The following is a 20,590-nucleotide window of genomic DNA, read 5'->3' as shown; positions in this document are numbered from 1 at the left end:
GTCCAAATCCAGTTTTACCGTCCTCAATATCACTTGCAGGCCTTAAATTTGATAATCGTGCCATTATTGTCATCGATGAATATAACAATAGACAGACAAAACATTGTAAAATACATCTATTCTATTCTATTTCTTGAACCACAATAATTTATATCCACATTTATCTGTGAATCGTAACTTAATTGCAAATGAGCTCAATCGAGTTTCTAAATATATAATACATTTTTATTCATGCTCATGATTATTAAACTAATACATAGAAAAATTTTACAATGAAATATGACAGCGTGCATCAACATATTTATTCATCCAAATATGTTCAAGTGCTCTCTCTCTCTCCCCCCTCTCTCTCTCTCTCTCTCTCTCTCTCTCTCTCTCTCTCCCCCTCTCTTTCACCCTTCTCCACGCGACACACACACACACACACACACACACACATATATATATATATATACACACACAGAGTGGACCATTTTAATCCATCCAGTCGAATATCTCGAAAACCAAGCCCGGGAGAGAAAAATGTTTCAGATAAAAGTTGTATGGTTTTGAGAGGGCCATAAGATGGTACCATTAATTTGACCTTGAAAAGTCATTTGAAGGTCACTTCAAGTTTTTTAAATGGAACACCCTATATATTTTTACATATTCTTGTAGTTCATCTCGAGAGCTTTCCAAAACACTTATGACAAAGTATTTTTTATTAAGTATTTTTTAAATTATAAGGCTTCAAAGTTGCAGTATTTTGACATAAAATACAAGATATCTCATAAAATATTCATTTTTTGATTATCTTACTCTAATACTTTTATGCACAGAATAACGAGACGAATCAATTGGCATAATTAAAACACATAATTATGTTAAAGTAAAAATCTGAATTTGCAACTAACAGTTACACATTTTTACTTTAACATAATTATGTGTTTTCTTTACAATTGATTCGTCTCATTATTCTGCGCATAAAAGTATTAGAGTAAGATAATCAAAGAATGAATATTTTATGAGATATTTTGTATTTTATGTCAAAATACTGCAACTTTGAAGTCTTATAACTCAAAAAATACTTAATGAAAAATACTTTGTCAAAAATGTTTTGGAAAGCTCTCGAGATGAGCTACAAGAATATGTAAAAATATATAGGGTGTTCCACTTAAAAAACTTGAAGTGACCTTCACGTGACCTTCAAATGACTTCTCAAGATCAAACCTATGGTGCCATCTTATGGCCCCCTCGAAACCATACAACTTTTGTCGGAAACATTTTTCTTTCCCGGGCTTGGTTTTCGAGATATTCGACTGGATGGATTAAAATGGTCCACCCTGTATATACATATGTGTAGAGAAATTTAATAGTCAAAATAATTTATTTACAAATTATTATCTATTAAATTATTTATCTATTATATATACATGATAGAAAATCTATAACAACAATTGTCAGAGAAGCTACTTATTGTAATAATACAAACACGGATCAGTAACGTTAACCTGGATTTATCTGTCAGCAAAAGGGAGAGCTCAGTGACCTACAGTGTTGACCTGGTTTTCGAGCTTCTGCTATACCCCTCCTCCCTCCTTACACAATTTTCTCCCACTTACAGGCATCCAGTTCCCTGGCAGCAAACCCAATTGCTGGTTTCCTACTTACTCTTCTCTATTCCTGCAGCCTATCCTTCTCTGCTCCATTTTCGCTACAACATTCTATCATTATTATTGTCGTTGTTCTCATCAACATAGTTCTTGTTGTTGGTATCATTGCCGTCGTTACCATCTACGACGTTATTTTTGTCGAAGATTTTTCCCGCCAGGCAATTCTGAGCACTCAAATTGCTATGTGGTGAAAAACTTACAATTAGAAAGAAAAGTAAAGAACTGAATATTTGAATTTGAAACTTTAAAATGTTTTCATATAAATACTTATCGTAAATTGTTAGTTAAAAAAGAATCACGATAAAAACATTATATGCAGGTAAGTAACAATATATATAAATATATATATATATATATATATATATATATATATATATGCATGTATGTATGTATGTATGTATATATTATGTAGATTTATCCAACTTTCATAAATTGGTAAAATTTATTTATTTTAAATATTAATTATACAATATAATTAGAGAGAGAGAGAGAGAGAGAGCGAAGAATATGATAACGAATATTTTAATTTGCTGCACTTTGGTCATAAGCTCTCTTGCTAGATACTTAAAATATTTATCAAAAGATCAATAAGCGCATTAAAATTTCTGGAAAATCCAAAAAGTTTTCTCGAGATATTTCTCAATAATAATTAAAACTGATTACAAAGTCACAGAAATTTTCTCTGCGAATTTGAGAGTAATTAATGAGACTTCATCTTTTAATAACAGTTAATTTATATTGACAAACATTTATTTCCAATATAAAGGTAAATTATCAGATAAGTTTTTATTTTTCGTCGAAAGATGAATAAAATTCAATATCAAAAAAATTCGAAAAATCTTGTTGAAACAACAACCTTTCTCTTGAAACATTTTTCTCTTCTGTTTTCTCTAAAAACTGATTAGTATAAGGAATTATATGTATAAGTGCATTTATATAAACATATATATTATTGAAAATTTTGATTCCATTTCAATACATAATTATAAAAAAGTTTTTTTTAAATATAAAAGTTTTTAAGAGAAAATTCAGTAGCTTAGGAAAGAAAACACATTTGTTTCTGTCACAAATAATACTATAAGGAGTGCAGAAAATTTAATCTTTTCTTTTTATTATTCACATACATTGTCACTTATATGTCACAACTAAACTTAAATAATATTAATATTAAATCATCGGCTCATATTTACTTTCATACAATACACTTCATTATAAAGCTTTACTCTACGTTATACGCATTTTCTCACACGTTTAAGTTTCAACGCTCTTTCTATTACAGCGCTGCCTTTCTCAAAATTCTTTTATAGAATCGGTAAATCAGAAATCCGAATTATGCGGTAAATTTTACAAAAAAAAAAGAAAAAGACAAATAAATAACAATAAGAAGAAAGATGAAAAACTGCTCTATCAACTAATTAAGCTCAACATTTTTTTACGAATTATAAAAATAAAATCTAGTACGACAAAGATAATTGATGAAAAATATGTGTCTTAAAAAAATTTATATTAAAAAGAAATCATAATTTCGGCCCGGAAATTTTCAAAGTAAGAAAATCACAGTTTTTTCTAAATATTAAAAAAAAATAATTTTATTAGATAGAAAAAAAAAAAAAAAACTATTGTGATTATATGTAAATAATACTTATGATTGTATTTTTTAATTATGGATATCTCAATTAGAAATTAGGAAATTATAAAGGTATTGCAAATTATTATAGAAAATTAAAAATATAGTTTTCTAATATGATTTTTGAAGTAATTACTACCGAAATTTATAGCGCAGAATGTAAAGAGATCGTAGAACAACAATAAGCGAGTGCGAAACTTGGATTTCGGGTTTACGATAAGGCTTCGAATGAATTTTACTTATTGTTAGGAGGAGGGCGCTCTAACGAGTGCTTAACTTTGATAGGTTTCGTCAGCCCCGATACCATTTTCGCTGAGCAAATTAACGCTCGCTAGATATCGATTTTGGTGATCAATGGTGGGTAATCTAGGTCAAGTCAGAAGAACCTAGTAGTAAAACCTAAAAAGATGTACGCCATTATATATATATATATATATATACAGGGTGGACCATTTTAATCCATTCAGTCAAATATCTCGAAAACCAAGCCCGAGAGAGAAAAATGTTTCAGATAAAAGTTGTATGGTTTTGAGGGGGCCATAAGTTTGGAAAGAAATAAAAATCTGAATTTGCAACTAACAGTTACATATTTTTACTTTAACATAATTATGTGTTTTCTTTACACCAATTGATTCGTCTCATTATTCTGCGCATAAAAGTATTAGAGTAAGATAATCAAAGAATGAATATTTTATGAGATATTTTGTATTTTATGTCAAAATACTGCAACTTTGAAGTCTTATAACTCAAAAAATACTTAATGAAAAATACTTTGTCAAAAATGTTTTGGAAAGCTCTCGAGATGAGCTACAAGAATATGTAAAAATATATAGAGTGTTCCATTTAAAAAACTTGAAGTGACCTTCACGTGACCTTCAAATGACTTTTCAAGGTCAAACCAATGGTACCATCTTATGGCCCCCTCGAAACCATACAACTTTTGTCTGAAACATTTTTCTCTCTCGGGCTTGGTTTTTGAGATATTCAACTGGATGGATTAAAATGGTCCACCCTGTGTGTATATATATATATATATATATATATATATATATATATACATATATTGCCAACTAGAGTATTAATGTGAAATCGTGATGTGAATAATTTTATCAGATACTCAATATTTTATTTTAATATATTTTTTTCCACGAGACATTACTTTTGCTTTCTGATTTTAATAGAATTGCGTAATATTATTGTAATATTTTTTTTTTCAAATAATAAGCATAATAACAAAATTTACTTAAATACTTTTTAAATTGTTGACAAGTAAAGACAAATTCTTTAAGCATTGTTTTTTGCAGGATGCCTAACGAGAACTTGCCGGCGTGTGCCTGCGGTGTTGTCGTAGACCTGCCAAAGTCGCGAAGCAGCTCGATCGTTCTGGAAAAGCTGACTATCCTCCTGCCTAAATCAAAAGTCAATAAACAAGGAGCTACAGGCTCGCGGAAGCAACAAGATGACAGACATAGATTAAAGACTCGAACATCGAGCGAGACCGGAAGCAGCAGCTCGATAACAGAACCAGCGAAATCTACAATGAAGAACAACAAGCATGAGAAGCGATTCAATCATTCGCGAAGGACTCGAAGTGCTGATAGTGCTGAATCGCATTACACTTATATCGGTCAGTTACTCCGTTTATTATATGCACAAACTTTATTATAATTTCGTTAAGCTCCTTTTTGCACTTTATGTTTATGTTTATGTCGTGGTCGCGGTCGCTACGAGACGAGTATGCAGAAGAGATGCCAACAATGTGACAAGATAAATGCAACGATGATTATTTGTCACAAGTTGTCACCTCATGCGCGATACCTTAAGTAAAATGTACATATAAAGATCTGATTGTGAGAATAATCTAACTAATTGCCTTTGACCTGTTAGATGAAACTTGGACCACTCGGTTAAGGCCAGAATGTTTCCAAGTTTAAACAGCCAGCATTGATTACACAGAGAGACATACGTATAATTCTATAGAACGCTTATAATGTAGACCACATCGTAAACTTAAATAATCCGGTTAACTGCATACAAAACTTGTACAAAAATTTCTATATATTTTTTTTCCTTGACTATGTTTCTCTCAGATGGTGCCAAAAACTCTGCTTCCTGATATAATAATCAAGGAAAACGATTGACACATTGTTGGCTGAAATTTATTTAACTGTCAGAAATGAGTAATTTGACAGAATCCGGTATTTCTTGCTCCCGATAGCCGCCTCTATATCCCATGCAACGTGACGACTTGAGAAATATGAAGATTAGTCACGCTGATGAGCCTGTTTTCTCAAGATGGTTAAAAAAGACCGTGTACATATTAGGTTTGTCGACACGTTGCTCATACAATTTCATTATCCAATAATCTTGATTCTCACCTTCAGATATATTGATAATGAAATTGAATTCAAACTAACACAACAACTAAAAAAATAAAAATTGGAGGGGAGAGAAACCAAACTTTTCTGCAACTTTACTTGCCTTTACTGCCCTAAACAAAAATGCTTCATGTCTTGCAGCTTGCGCATAAGGTCAAGGAGAATATATCTGAGAACATATCTAATAATTTTGCATATTATTATTACAGACAATATTTATTACGTGTTTAAAAATAAATTCAATTTTTAAAAGTACTTACTTAATTAAAATATAAAATAATAGTAAGCAAAAATATAAAATATATAATATATGTATACTTATGTGTACACACACACACACACACAGAGAGAGAGAGAGAGAGAGAGAGAGAGACGCATGCACACGCACACACACGCACACACACGCACATATACAATAAATATATATATATATATATATATATATATATATATATATATATTAAAGAGAAAATTAATCAAGGGGAAAAAAAAGGAAAAAGGAAAACTTCAAATAATGTTTATAGATTCAGGCTCGAGTATCCTCGATGATGGAATTCGAGAAAGCACTGCCATACCCGAAGTATTATATGCCAGCGTACCAGACAGGACGAACGAAAATGCCGAAGAGACCAGAATTAGTCGGACAAATATGCAAAGCAGATCACAAGCTTTTTATACCGCTATTCCATCTATGATGTCACCACCGCCAACGTACGATGTCGCGATTGCAAAAGCGTGGCAGGTAAGATTTGCTGCAATCTAACGATTCTACTCAACTCGTTAACGCTTTGCCTTTCGCAGATTTTCACACAATATTGATAATAATTTATATACAATCTGCACACCACGCTGTATAATCGTGGACAATAATCGCTATGCCATTGCATTAGTCGATACAAAAAAAAAAAAAAAAAAAAAAAAAAAAACATTAAAAACAGAATAGTTGGCTTTATTAAATTTCCCGCGCAATATACATAATTGACATTGAGAAACGTAAAATTGATTTAGGCCGTTAACTAGATTATTCAAACTTGCGTCGATAAATTAATGCAACATCAGGAACTAGTGCCAAAAGTTTAATTTTTTTTTTTTTAATTTTTTTATAATAATAGATGTGCTAATCATGACATCACTTGTTATTCTATTTTACTGATATGCATATGTATATATCTCTCAATTATACTCATCGATTATTAGCGTCAATTATTTTATTTATCGTTTTTTACAATCTGAAAAAAAGATTCGCAGCCACAATTCTATTTTGTGAACTACATACAATATAACGCGTTTGACATCTATGAAACATGACACGGGCGTGACACAATAATACGAAGATCAGGTATATTGAAACCGCAACCATGCAAACATAATGGCGAACAACTATAATCTATGTTGAAATATGTAGTTACGGCTTACGTGATAGTTACGTGATTTCAATGCGGCCTCGCAAGTCACAGAATATTTTTCAAGTTTTATGAATTAATCTAATTGTAAGATTAATCTCTCAATTAACTTTACTAACAATAAACAAGACAAACGCTGCATGTCTATTAATATATTTTAGTTTTATTCATTGGAAATTTGTAACAAATTATCATAGTTACTAAATCATTAACCTAATATACAACGACATTTATTTTACAAAATTAAAAAAATATACCTGTTAGAGACCAAGACATTAACAATAATACCATTTTTAGATAGCAATTTCTATTTTGAACAAACATATCTATCTGAAAAGTATATTCCACAGAATTGCAACTGTCGCAAACACACTCTCACTTTGCGCTATTTTTCTCCTCGAAGAAAAGTTTTTGTTTAAAAATTTTTTAACACACATATTTTTCACAAGTATGTTTGTCGTTAAAATCGTTGCGTTAGTTACTTACGGAAGTATATACATACATATAGTCAATAAATAAAATTTAAAATTTATTTTGCAATATATATGTAATTATGTAGAAGAATTGTTCATTTCATTTTTATGTATTTATATATAAAAAAGTAAAAAATAAATCTCTCAATAAGAAATAAAATCCAATATAATATAATTAATTCAATAAACAAATATCAATTAATTCAATCGCTCGTTAAAGCAATAAACTTAAAAGTAATGGCTGAATGTTAAATTAACTATATGTATAATAATTTGATCCGATCTTCTCTAACGCAAAATATATTTTTGCTTTGCAGAACGGTCTGCCACCGACGTACGAAGAATATTTGTGTCATAAATATGCGATGATGTCACGCTCGCATACTCCTCCACCACCGTGGTCAGACTCGACGACGATATCGTCATCCACATTATCGTCTAACTCGATTTCGAGTATCCAGGCGCATCGCGATCACTTGGCCAGTCAACCCGAGCTTGGCGAGTACTTGGCACAGCTGAGGCTTGACTCGCGTTATCAACATCAACATCAACATCAACATCAACATCAACAACAGCAGCGGCAACAATCCAGAGACGCTATCTGTTCTGCCTTAAGAGAACAGCAGATCAGAGTCAGAGCGCATCAACGTGCGCGAGCAATGCCTCCCAGGTGAGGAGATGGTTGGAAAAACATAAAGGCTTCGGCTACGTATGTATCTCGGGGGATTGGAATCGTTTATTTCGAATAATTTATCAAGTTTTTCCAATTGTATGATATATTACGACACACACACACACACACACACACACACACACACACACACACACACGCACGCACACGCACAAGCAAACAAAAGAAATTATCTTAACTCACAGTATATTTTTTTTTACCCACAGAGATATAGGGGCTGAAAATTAATATAGTAAAACAGAATCAAAATAGTTTAGAAAATTAATCAAGTCAACAATTATGCAAATACAAGATGTTATATCTTACTTACGTTTCTTTTCTGATTCAGTCGATAAGAAATAATAAATAGCAAGAGAAGATTTCTAAAAAAGTTTTAAAGTTTAATGGGCACAAATTGAAATACACATATGGGATAATATTTGCCAAGTGTACCCGCCTAAAATTTTTTCCATTTAGAAAAATTTAAATATGCTTGCAGATCGCAGAGCGAAAGTCGAGCGCAACAGCAACGAATAGCAGCAATGTATGAAGACGCTGCGTTTTGCATGGAAACTACAGTGCTACAATCAGCCTTTGATTCTGCCCAAGGATTCGCTCTTTGTAGCTTAATGTAAAACTACAACAACTTGGCAAAAAATAGATGTTGTGAGCAAGTTGATACATCATCAATTAATAATCGAGTCCTTTCAAAAATATTTTTTTAAAAATGTGATTCTATCCTGTAATGCAAAGAAAATATTTGCGAAAAAATTCAATTATGAACGATTCATTAATCTTTTTTTTATAGATGATATCTAGGCAGCACTGGTAAAAAAAAAAAAAAAAAAAAAAAACACTACATATCGATAAGCGTCAAATAAGCGATAAATAATTGCTCTTTTACTTTGTTCCTTTGTTAGTTGTGTTGTTATCCAATACATGGAAATCATTTTAGCTGTATTTTTTGTGTTATATGTAACTTGTAATCACAGCGCATATTCTCACAATTATTACTATTAGAAAACCATTAAAGAAGTTATTTTTATCTTACACATATGATACTTTTTTTCTTCGTTTTTTCTTCAGCACAGATAATTTATAAATATATAAACGAATGCTGTGTGGACATACATGTGATTCGAACAACATACAAAACAGTAAGTAGTGTGTAAAATTAATATTAATACAACATGTTGTATAGTGTAGTACGATCTATGTATGTATGTATGTATGTATGTACATGTTAAAAAGACACGCAAAAGAGAAAATCTCATATAAAGAGATGTCTAATCAAATGTTGTAAAGAAATTCTCTAAAAAATTCCCTGATTTTCCAAGTATTTTTGTTCAAAATTTCAAGTAAAAAGAATATTTCCAAAACTTTTTAACTTTTTCCAAAATAAATTTTTTTATTATATGCATTTTCTAATTTTTGTTTTTCATTCGTTTGAATACGAAAAACACGAAGCTTCTTAAGTTTCAATGTTAAAATATATTATAAGTGTACGAAAAAAACTGAATAACTTTTATAAGATAATTTTTCATTTCTTTATATTTAAAATTATATGTACTTCACATTCAATATTATGTTAAGATATTAATTACATAAACAAACAAACAAACAAACAAACAAAAATATATTTATTTATTTATTTATTTATACGGGACAAACTGAGACGCCAAGTTCACGTTGTCTCATTTTATCTGTCGACGATTTTTTAAGCATTTCTTATCAGACTTTAAGCCCTTAGGAGTTTCACAATACTTATATAAAAAGTTCTATGTGTAAAAATAATTAGAATATTAATTACACAAATTAAATTGCCAAATTAAACGTTGATCATATTTCGATAATTCTATCGATTGATGAGATGTGTTATTTTGCAATTACTTTTAATTTCTAGAGAGAGAAAGAGAGAGAGAGAGAGAGAGAGAGAGAGAGAGAGAGAGAGAGAGAGAGAGTTCTATACATTAAAATTATTAGAATATTTATTAAATTTACAAATTAAATATCGAAATATAACACCGGTATAACGGTCTATGAATCTCATTTTACATCTAGTATCTCGGGCGATCTAATTTATATAATTAGCTAATGTAATACTCTAATAATTTTTATGCATCAAAACTTTTTGTAGAACTATCGCAGCATTCTCAAGTGCTTAAATCTGGCAAGAATGCTGAAAAAAATTGTCGAAGGACAAAGTGAGATGCAGGGTGAACCTGGCGTCTCACAATCAGTTTGTCCCGATTTTTTCTCGGCCTATTCTTTTAATGGCCAGCACCATTTGTTTAATCTATACATCTAGAATTCTAGAATTATTAAAAATAAAATTAAAACTGTCAACTCAATTAAGGAATTTCCACGAAGTGAGACGCCAGTTTCACACATATTGAAATAGAATTGCACGAAATATGCTATGCGATAACTGCGACAAATTAATTCCGCGAATAATACGTAATAAATTACCTCATACGTAATAAATTGTCTGATTATTCCCACACAAAGTCCCAAGTCTGCTCATCTTCTCTTAATTCTTCGTTGATGCATCTTTATGAGCACGCACAAATCCCACTCTGACGATATTTTTTTTGCACAACATTCCTGATTTCTACACGTTTATTGATACACAAAATCTATGTCGATAGTCGATACCTTCCTGTTTACGTGTCGTTGCACGAAATAACAAAATCACCGCATACAGCGTATTATACATACAAAAAATTCGATGTGTTAACAGATTTTTTCGTGGATTATTAATAGATACCTATGTATAATGAAACAAACGTCAGTCTTCAATGGAACACTCCCGACACTCGTTCGCGCGCGATGTTCACTCCCCCCCCCCCCCCGCCGCTCACTCAACAGATTTGTTCCACTATCTTAAACATACGCACAAATAATAAAGTAAGAAAATTATAAATTTAATCAAATATGAAATAAATATATAATAAGTTTAAATTAAATACATAAACACGAATGGACTTTATATATTATAAGCAAACATTGTGCATTGTCACTTTTTCTCACTTGTTACTTTACAGCCGAGTAAAGAAAAAAAAAATATAATACAGTATACGCACGTATATGTATAAGAATATGTATAAGAAAATGTATAATATATGTATATATTACACAATTTGCGTATCTTAAATCATAAACACTTAACATAAACGTAGATTCAATTCAATGTATGAAAACATTCCTTTATATCGAAATTTTTCTATTTTCAAGATTTTGTAATAATTTTCTGTTTTGTAAGATTTTAAGACGTGCAAAAATAAAATCCCTTTACCATGAGATATAATATAATACCGATCACGTTTTTTCTTTTTTCTTTTTTCAAATTACAAAACATTTACATTTTATAATATGTGTATATTTTATAATTAATACAATGTAAAATATGACAAAGAGTATTGATACATGTGTGTGTGTGTGTGTGTGTGTGTGTACTGTATATTTAATTTTAAACAAATCTAAAATTAATGCAGAAATTGAGTAATATTAATTAAATTTATAAAAACTATAAATATAAATATTAATTAAATATAAAAGTCTCGCCTTTCGATTGACGAAAAGGATAAGTTTTTTTGATAGTAGGTATATATGTAATAAACCTAGCTGCAACACTATCTCATGCAACAATATCTCACATTGTATGTTGTACATTCATTGATGTTGGTCGACTGTTATTTCATTCTTTTTCTTTTGTGACATACATAATTTTATCTATTTTATAATGCGTGAAGATTTTCTGTACCTCCCAGTTTATCTATTGTATTATGACATTTCACGTATGTATATGCAACATTATGCACATTAAATCACCTTTTAAAAAGATTCACAGAAAATTAGATGCTTGAATTAGTATTGTAGAATCTTACAAACAGCAAATATTTTGTATATCTCAAAGTTTGCCATCAAACCGAAGCCATGGAATTTAATTATTTTGAATTGTATTCACAATCAATGACGATGCATAATAAGATAGATTAATCTGAATTTTAGAAATCTCTACTAAAATTTATTATTGTATATATTTAATGTACGTAATTCTATTCACAATAAAATGTTTTAAATTAAAGAAAAAAAATAGCATTATTTAAAACGTATTGTATATTATATAAGATGTAACAGAATTATATTTTCAAATATAGTATAATCCATAATAAAGAAAGTAATGTAAAGTACCCGTGAAGCATGTAGCATGTTTGAATCTATTTTGTTTGCAAAAAAAAAAAAAAAAAAAAAAAAAAAAACACATTTAGTTAATGCGAATGAAAAATTCGAAAATTATATCGGCAATTTTAACTTATCATCTTTAACATCTTGACAGCCATTATGCAGCATTATGCAATATTGTGCGTATTAATGATTAGTTAATACATAATGATCGCGAGATATTAATTACTAAAACTAAACACGCAAATTGATCGTTAGTTGTAATAATCGTAATAAAGATCACATTTGATTTCTCTTATTATTAGTACTTGTAATATTTCAAGAGATAATAATAAGATAGACGAAGAGTCTTGCTTTACTTCCAGCACGTCTTATTCACTCGCGAGGGTCACCGCGCGAATAATAACACTCGGTTAATATCATGTATAAACTAGAATTAATAAAAGAATTTAATTTTATTAATTTTTGTAATTATAATATTATTGCAACTTTGTGATTGATTTTAATCGATTTTGATATTTATCAAATGCACTCCGTCACTTACTTACAAACATTTGCGCGGAAAATAATAACACTCTTTCAAAAAGTAATGTGGTAACTTTAATATTTTACCAACAATAAGAATACAAAACACAACGGACAAATTAATAAAATAATTCTAGCTGTTTGAAAGATATAAGTCTACATATAGCAATCGATTGAAGCGTATAAATTAAATAAATCTCTCCATTATTGACTCTGAAGAGAGAATCTTGACGAGAATCTTGAAAAGAGAGGACAATATTGCGCACCTTTTTATGTTTTATCTCCGTATTGAAGTGACAAGTCAAACTTAATATTTACTGTACCCATTTTCAAGAGATCATCTATCAGCACCCTGTTAAATTATTTATTATAACAAGGACAATTTATATAAAGAGCTAATATATCTCGTAAAGTCTTGTGATTGCTTTGTAGACTCATCTTTCAAACGATTATGATTATTCTATTAATTATGTTGTTTCTTGTGTTCTGTATATTCTGTATACTCTTAACTCAATATGTATTGTAATTAATATCTCTGTTATACAAAATTTTAAAAAATAATAATATATGTAATTGCAATACATATATTATATGTGTTACCAAGTAAAACTAATACACTTTATAATCTTTACACTTTTGTATGAGAATTATACTGTATAGACGTAAACTATGTATGTACATGCAATGTTATTTAATATGGAATTATAAAAAGTTTTTTTGAAATATAGCTACTCTAACAATAAGATAATTAAATATTGTACATTACAAAAGGATATTTAGTTTGCATCACACTTATTTAATGATGAAACTCAAGTTTGATGAAAATCACGTGAAATTACTATATTTGAGACTATATTTGACAATACTTGGTAAAATTCAAGGACATATACGATATTTAAATATATACTTGTATACTTACTTGCTGATATCGTATGTATATAATACAGTATTATATTTGCTCATTGTCAGTATGAGATTGATGATTCTAATATTACAAAGTTGTTTGCTTCCCTAACATATCACTGTATAAAACAGTCTAACGTTATATAATCTGATAATAAATTAAGTCGCTGCTATTGACAAATAATTATTCGCAAAAATCAATTGCAGTTGCGACTAATGATGCAGAAAGCAAGCGGTTGACACGGCAAACACGGCCAATCCCTTTAACTCACATTTGACTTCGTGTCTGATGCTATATTTCAAAATTTAATTAATGTAAAACAAAATTATATAACATATATATATATATATATATATTGCTAAAAATAACTTTTATAGTAGCGCTATTTAACCATTTGCGCATTGCTCTATATTATACATATAACGCACAATTTTCTCACATTAACTAGCGGCTTTATTCATTTATTTTTTCTTTTGTATTAAACATTTTCAAAAATATATTCAAGAAGCATTTTAACATTGAGTGGATATTAAATAAAAAATAAAATTTTTTTAAAAATTTATAAAAGAAAAGCAATTTAAAGCTGCAATATGTGATCAGACGACATTGCAGATGTGTATTGCAGCGTTTTGAATAAAATTTGATTGGAACAGAAATCTACTAATAAGATTATCACTTGGCATTATGTTAACATTTCTGATATTGCATATATGAATACTTTACACTGTTTCAATATAATAATAGCTTGAGTATTACACAAAATACACTTAAATACTGATCAAAAATTATTATACTATTAATACAATCGTTTTCGAACAGATAACAGACGAATCAGATAAATTGGCGCATCGGACAAAACACTTACAATTTAAATTGTTTATCTAAAGCGTATCCGTTCTATACTATAAAAATATATTGTACAAAAGAGAAATTATACGTAACGTAGGAATTATATTATGTATATGTGTATATATATATATATATATATATTATATAATTTTGTTTATATATTATATATATATATATATATATATATATATACATAATATAATTCCTACGTTAAGTATAATTTCTCTTTTGAACAATATATTTTTATAGTATAGAACGGATACGCTTTAGATAAACAATTTAAATTGTAAGTATTTTGTCCGATGCGCCAATTTATCTGATTCGTCTGTTATCTGTTCGAAAACGATTGTATTAATAGTATAATAATTTTTGTACATACATACATACCTATATGTATAGGAAAAGAAGAATCTCGTCAGTTCGTCGTCAATTATTTTTATCACATTATACCTACAGCGATAATGAACTTTAGTTTTATGTGACATTAATTTCGTACGCAGTATGATAAGTGTGAATAAATGTAGATCCTTATTCCTCGCGTGAAGAAAAAAATGATTGAAATCATCATAATATAATTCGAAGTAATATAATTTTTTTCATTCATTATTTCCTTGGACCATTCATCATCTCAATAGCAACGAAGCTACATATTTCAAAACATGACCACAAGCTATATCAAGTATTCCGTTTTCATTTTCAATCGAGTATTCAATTGTGGAAAAATTTGAGTCATATCAAATTTTCATTCCCAGAGTAGAATGCTTAATTAATATTATCTGAATGTATTGTATAAAAATGGTTATGACAACGTTGACGATCCAACGATCCCAAGTATGTATGTAGATCAAAATCCCGAGATTTTGACTCCGTTGGGAATACGAAAGATCCTCTCTTTCGACGGAAGTTCACCAATTTTATATCGGTCTAAGATCGTTTTGGCAACGGCGGAATGTCCGGTGCCGATAAACGCCAATGTCGCGTCTCGTCCGGCATATTCTAAAAGAACATCTTCACCACCCGGATGATTCTTTAGAAATTCCGTGCAATTGTATACATAATCGTAAATCACCAGCCAGCAATTATCAAGTGCATCATGCCAAGCGACTTCATCCAAATGGATTGTTCGGAGTTTGTCGTGCGATTTTTTCTTGCCTGATTTTGCTCTGCAGGTTTCTTCTCTGATGCAGTCGTTTCGCTCCACGAAATCGTCACGCTTGACCTGTAGCAAGTTTTCCTTCGACGATTTTATATCTTCCAATTCCAAAGAGCGAAAACTTACACTTAAAAGATCCATGCTGCGAGTTCTAAAGGCACTTTCTCTGCAACACGATCGTGACTATATGTCTCTCTCTCTCTCTCTCTCTCTCTCTCTCTCTCTCTCTCTCTCTCTCTCTCTCTCTCTCTCTCTCTCTCTCTCTCTCTCTCTCTCTCTCTCTCTCTCTCTCTCTCTCTCTCTCTCTCTCTCTCTCTCTCTCTCTCTCTCTCTCTCTCTCTCTCTCTCTCTCTCTCTCTCTCTCTCTCTCTCTCTCTCTCTCTCTCTCTCTCTCTCTCTCTCTCTCTCTCTCTCTCTCTCTCTCTCTCTCTCTCTCTCTCTCTCTCTCTGTGTGCGCGTGCGTGCGTGTGTGTGTGTGTGTGTGTGTGTGTGTGTGTGTGTGTGTGTGTGTGTGTGTGTGTGTGTGTGTGTGTGTGTGTGTGTGTGTGTGTGTGTGTGTGTGTGTGTGTGTGTGTGTGTGTGTGTGTGTGTGTGTGTGTGTGTGTGTGTGTGTGTGTGTGTGTGTGTGTGTGTGTGTGTGTGTGTGTGTGTGTGTGTGTGTGTGTGTGTGTGTGTGTTGTGTGTGTGCGTGCGTGCGTGCGTGCGTGCGTGCGTGCGTGCGTGCGTGCGTGCGTGCGTGCGTGCGTGTGTGTGTGTGTGTGTGTGTGTGTGTGTGTGTGTGTGTGTGTGTGTGTGTGTGTGTGTGTGTGTGTGTGTGTGTGTGTGTGTGTGTGTTATTTAAAATATAAAATTTAATATTATAAGAGTTAAAAAATTGAAATATTGTTCTTTTCGGAAATATGATTCTTTTTATTCTTTTACACGCGCATAAAATATGTTTAAACTTTTCTTCAAGAGAATATATCTCGATATTTAAGCACATAAATGAACTACACTTTAAACATATAGTATAGCTATATAGAAAAAGTAGCTACTAGAAAAATCTCTTTATTGATAAACTAAATTTTGAGATCATGTGAGTTCACGAGATAACGAAATTATCAAATTATTACAACATTATGACCAAGACTCGTTTACGCACATAAAGCTATGAGAAGTAAATGTAATTATATAATAGAAGTAATATATAATTCTCTAGTAAATTGTTACACTTTTTATTGTTTCCATCGCCTCATTTTTTTAAGTACTGTTTAAGTCAATTAGTTTGTCACTTGTTGCGTTCGCTAACAATTCGAAACAGAGTAAAATTTAATCCACTTCATCTTTAAGATCTCAATGTGATTACTAGATTTAAAATAAAAATTATCTACTTTCTTCTCAAGCAATACACATTGACAACTAACAAGTATATTTCGAAGGTTATTATTACATCAAAATCAGAATCTATTTTATTCTCGATATTATGATGTAATATTCTTTTACGATATACCTACATATAAGCGATAGATAACAAAAAAAATTGAACAATTGTAAAATTACATAAGCCTACTCTTATATAATGTGTGTGTGTGTGTGTGTGTGTGTGTGTACATATTGATTATACGTGCACACATATATGTCATGTATTTGTACCTACGTAGAGCAAAATATTTCAACAGACAAAAGTACTTTCTTAACAAAAATAATAAAAAATACAAACATGTAAGTACATATGTACTTTGTCTCAATTGTAAACTATTTCGATATGTATTTAAAATATCATTCTATTCTAGACGCACACGCACACGCACACGCACGCGCACACGCACACGCACACGCACACGCACACGCACGCGCACACGCACACGCACACGCACACGCACACGCACACGCACATACATATATACGCACGCACGCACAAACACGCGCGCACATACACAATTGATTTTAAGCTTCATACATCTTCTAGGTAATTAATTAAAACATTGATTATTTTTCATTTTGCACTTTTTCGTACTTTATGGCTAAAACATGCACATTATTGTTCACATTTATACGTTGAAAAACACTATTAAACTATTGTATAATAGGTACTATTAATTGCATTTTAATCAATTAGAGTATAACGATACGCTGTGATAAATTGATATTTGCAATTATGGAAAATTGTGAGCAATCATACGGTAGATTATGGATCATTTTATAGAACTGACTAATGATGATGTATTAAAAAGAGCACAAATGCGAAAAACACTGGAAATATGTATGATCTTGATTGCAAAACTAATGGGACTGTATAAGCCAATCAACTCTCGTAATGTCACAATTTCTGACACTCACGCGTTAAACAATTTTGAATGATAATAATCCGAAATAACTATACATGTTATGTTAAATACACTTACAATGACGAACGTTTCTGTCGAGGTTGTCTGTCAAGAGACATCGTATGGCATACTGAGCACCCTAGATCAATCAAGTCCCTCGGGAAAAGAAAGTAATTCTATTACCGGTTGAAACCTAATGCGTGCACACACGAGGTATCTTCTTGGTCACGCACTGTCATGGTAAACAAACATATTACTTGTGCAGAATCTCAGGTGCCCGAACAAACTGCGATCGAATAAAAAAAAATCACTCTCTCTTCCTTGTTTAAACTTGGTTAATGATCTCACTATAGTCAATACTTTTTCACAAAAACAACTGACAATGAGATAAAAAATGCACACAATTTTTTAAAATAGGTTAAAAATTTTAAACCATACCTATTATATTAGAGGAAATATTCTGTAATTTGTAAATCTTACCATAAACTCTATTTCAGTTCTTCTTTTTCGTCAATATTCGCAAAGTTAGTTAATAATGTTCCGCAAAAATTTTATATAACTAAATCTCTTGCCCGCACTAATCGCAATTCGGAGAAAACCTTAAACGCGTCGGCGTTCTTTCGTGCGACTTTACGTTCTATCAATTGACATTTATGTTTGTCTGCGATTTTATCATTTTTTCGCCACACGACAACGATAACCATCAATCGGATACGTGTAACACTTTTGTACACTAAAGACTAAAGTATGAAAAAAGTGATTAAAAGAGCACGCTCTTTTCTCTTTTCTCTTTTCTCTTTTCAAGATAATGCCTATACTTGCGATAACAAACATCTCCCGGATTCTAAAATTTACACATAAATGATGTAATGACATATGACGATTGCGATTAAGTAATCTTAATAAGCCACTATCGGCATTATCGCTTATTGTCGATATCACATGCTTGTATTATTGTACGTAGTGTTGATGTATTGAACCATTTGATTGATTCACTTTTTCACCCGAGAATACAAATTCGAAATTCGTTTATTAGTTTTTATCGATCAATTTTCAAATTACATACGTTATCGTTTTCTTTTTTTTTTTTTTTTTTTTTTAATCTATTTGATTGACGTAAACAAGACAATTACTAGAGACAATTGAAATAAACAATTTAAGAAAACTCATCATATCAAGTTATAAAAAATATTAATATAAAAACATAAAAATAATATAATAAAATAATATAATAAATATAATAAGGTTATCTGCAATTAATATAATATTCAAAAGAGATGAATACAATGTGTGAATGGACGCAGAGAGAAATTCTGGACATTTCGAGGATAGAAGAGAACAGATGGAAAAGAAAGCGCGGACTGTCCATGATAATTTTTTAATGAAGAAAAGACCCCGACTGCTCAGAAGGAAACAAATAGTTAATAGTGTGTTTTGAAAGGAACACACCCATGAGATAAAGAATAAGCCCATGATGGAAGAAGAAAAGAAGATTTCTCGATTCGTAATTTTTTTCCGGTTTTCAACAATTAAAACTTTTCAATGTCAATAATTTACTGATTTTCCAAAATTCGAAATTATTAGAATTTCGAAAAATCAATTGCATTTATTATATATAATTATAAATAAAAGAGAGAAAATGTAATAAATAATTAAAAAACGTGGTGCTTTGACCGGTTGTCGATATAGTGGAAAATGCAGCGAGTGTTGTGTCACTAAATATATACAATATATATATATAATAAGTAAAATATAAAAGTAAGTTTTTCTAGAAAATGTTTGTTTTTCATTGGTAAAAATGAAAAAAGATAAATCAGACTATAAATTAGCTAAAATAAATCATTTTTGTCCGACTGCCGCATTGTCGCAATTACGCAAGTAGTCGAGTTAAATCATGTTACCGCCAATCGAGACAATGCTAAGCTACGCGACTCCGCCACTATTACCAGCGATATTGACGACGACGACGACGACGACGACGACGACGACGACGACGACGACGACGACGACGACGACGACGACGACGACGACGACGACGACGACGACGACGACGACGACGACGACGACGACGACGACGACGACGACGACGACGACGACGACGACGACGACGACGACGACGACGACGACGACGACGACGACGACGACGACGACGACGACGACGACGACGACGACGACGACGACGACGACGACGACGACGACGACGACGACGACGACGACGACGACGACGGCGACGGCAGCGGTGAGCGGTGGTGGTGACAATGACGATGACGGTACGGTCAACGCCGGCGGCGGCGGCGGCGGCGGCGGCGGCGGCGGCGGCGGCGGCGCATTGCGAGTCTGATAGTCGTAATCATGTCACCCTGACCTCACGCACATTTCCGTAAGCACGGAAAGCGAGCGTACAGCGTAAACGTTGCGGGAAAAGATCTTTGATATATCCGTGATAAGCAGAACAACAGATAGGT

General features: G+C 31.5%; 2 protein-coding genes across 5 annotated transcripts in view; one reads left to right on the top strand and one right to left on the bottom strand.

Moving 5' to 3' along the window:
- LOC140670889 (uncharacterized) overlaps positions 1-10,641 on the top strand; it is a 14,511-nt gene extending 3,870 nt beyond the window's left edge. For both annotated transcript variants that reach the window (XM_072901708.1, XM_072901709.1), the window contains exons 2-5: positions 4,584-4,906; positions 6,182-6,399; positions 7,851-8,203; positions 8,703-10,641. In XM_072901708.1, coding sequence (XP_072757809.1) covers positions 4,585-4,906; positions 6,182-6,399; positions 7,851-8,203; positions 8,703-8,838 — 1,029 coding nt within the window. In that variant the 5' untranslated portion in view covers position 4,584 and the 3' untranslated portion in view covers positions 8,839-10,641. The remainder of the gene's footprint in view (positions 1-4,583; positions 4,907-6,181; positions 6,400-7,850; positions 8,204-8,702) is intronic.
- Positions 4,900-20,197, bottom strand: LOC140670891 (uncharacterized). 3 transcript variants are annotated; one of them, XM_072901713.1, is made up of 3 exons: positions 18,606-20,197; positions 18,204-18,411; positions 14,876-15,985 (listed from the first exon to the last, which is right to left on the bottom strand). In XM_072901713.1, the coding sequence occupies exons 2-3, from the start codon at positions 18,242-18,244 to the stop codon at positions 15,511-15,513; spliced, it is 516 nt and encodes a 171-aa protein (XP_072757814.1). In that variant the 5' UTR covers positions 18,245-18,411; positions 18,606-20,197; the 3' UTR covers positions 14,876-15,510. The 3 variants fall into 3 exon arrangements, 2 of the variants coding, with proteins under 2 accessions (XP_072757814.1, XP_072757815.1); XM_072901714.1 differs by having other exon boundaries at positions 18,204-18,357; XR_012047643.1 differs by lacking the exon at positions 14,876-15,985 and adding an exon at positions 4,900-5,838 and having other exon boundaries at positions 18,204-20,197.
- Between the last annotated feature and the right edge of the window lie 393 nt (positions 20,198-20,590).

The sequence above is a fragment of the Anoplolepis gracilipes genome, chromosome 11 (assembly GCF_047496725.1).
Source record: "Anoplolepis gracilipes chromosome 11, ASM4749672v1, whole genome shotgun sequence".
Classification (NCBI taxonomy): Eukaryota; Metazoa; Arthropoda; class Insecta; order Hymenoptera; family Formicidae; genus Anoplolepis; species Anoplolepis gracilipes.
Note: the sequence above shows the minus strand (reverse complement) of the source record. Positions and strands in the feature narration are given on the sequence as shown.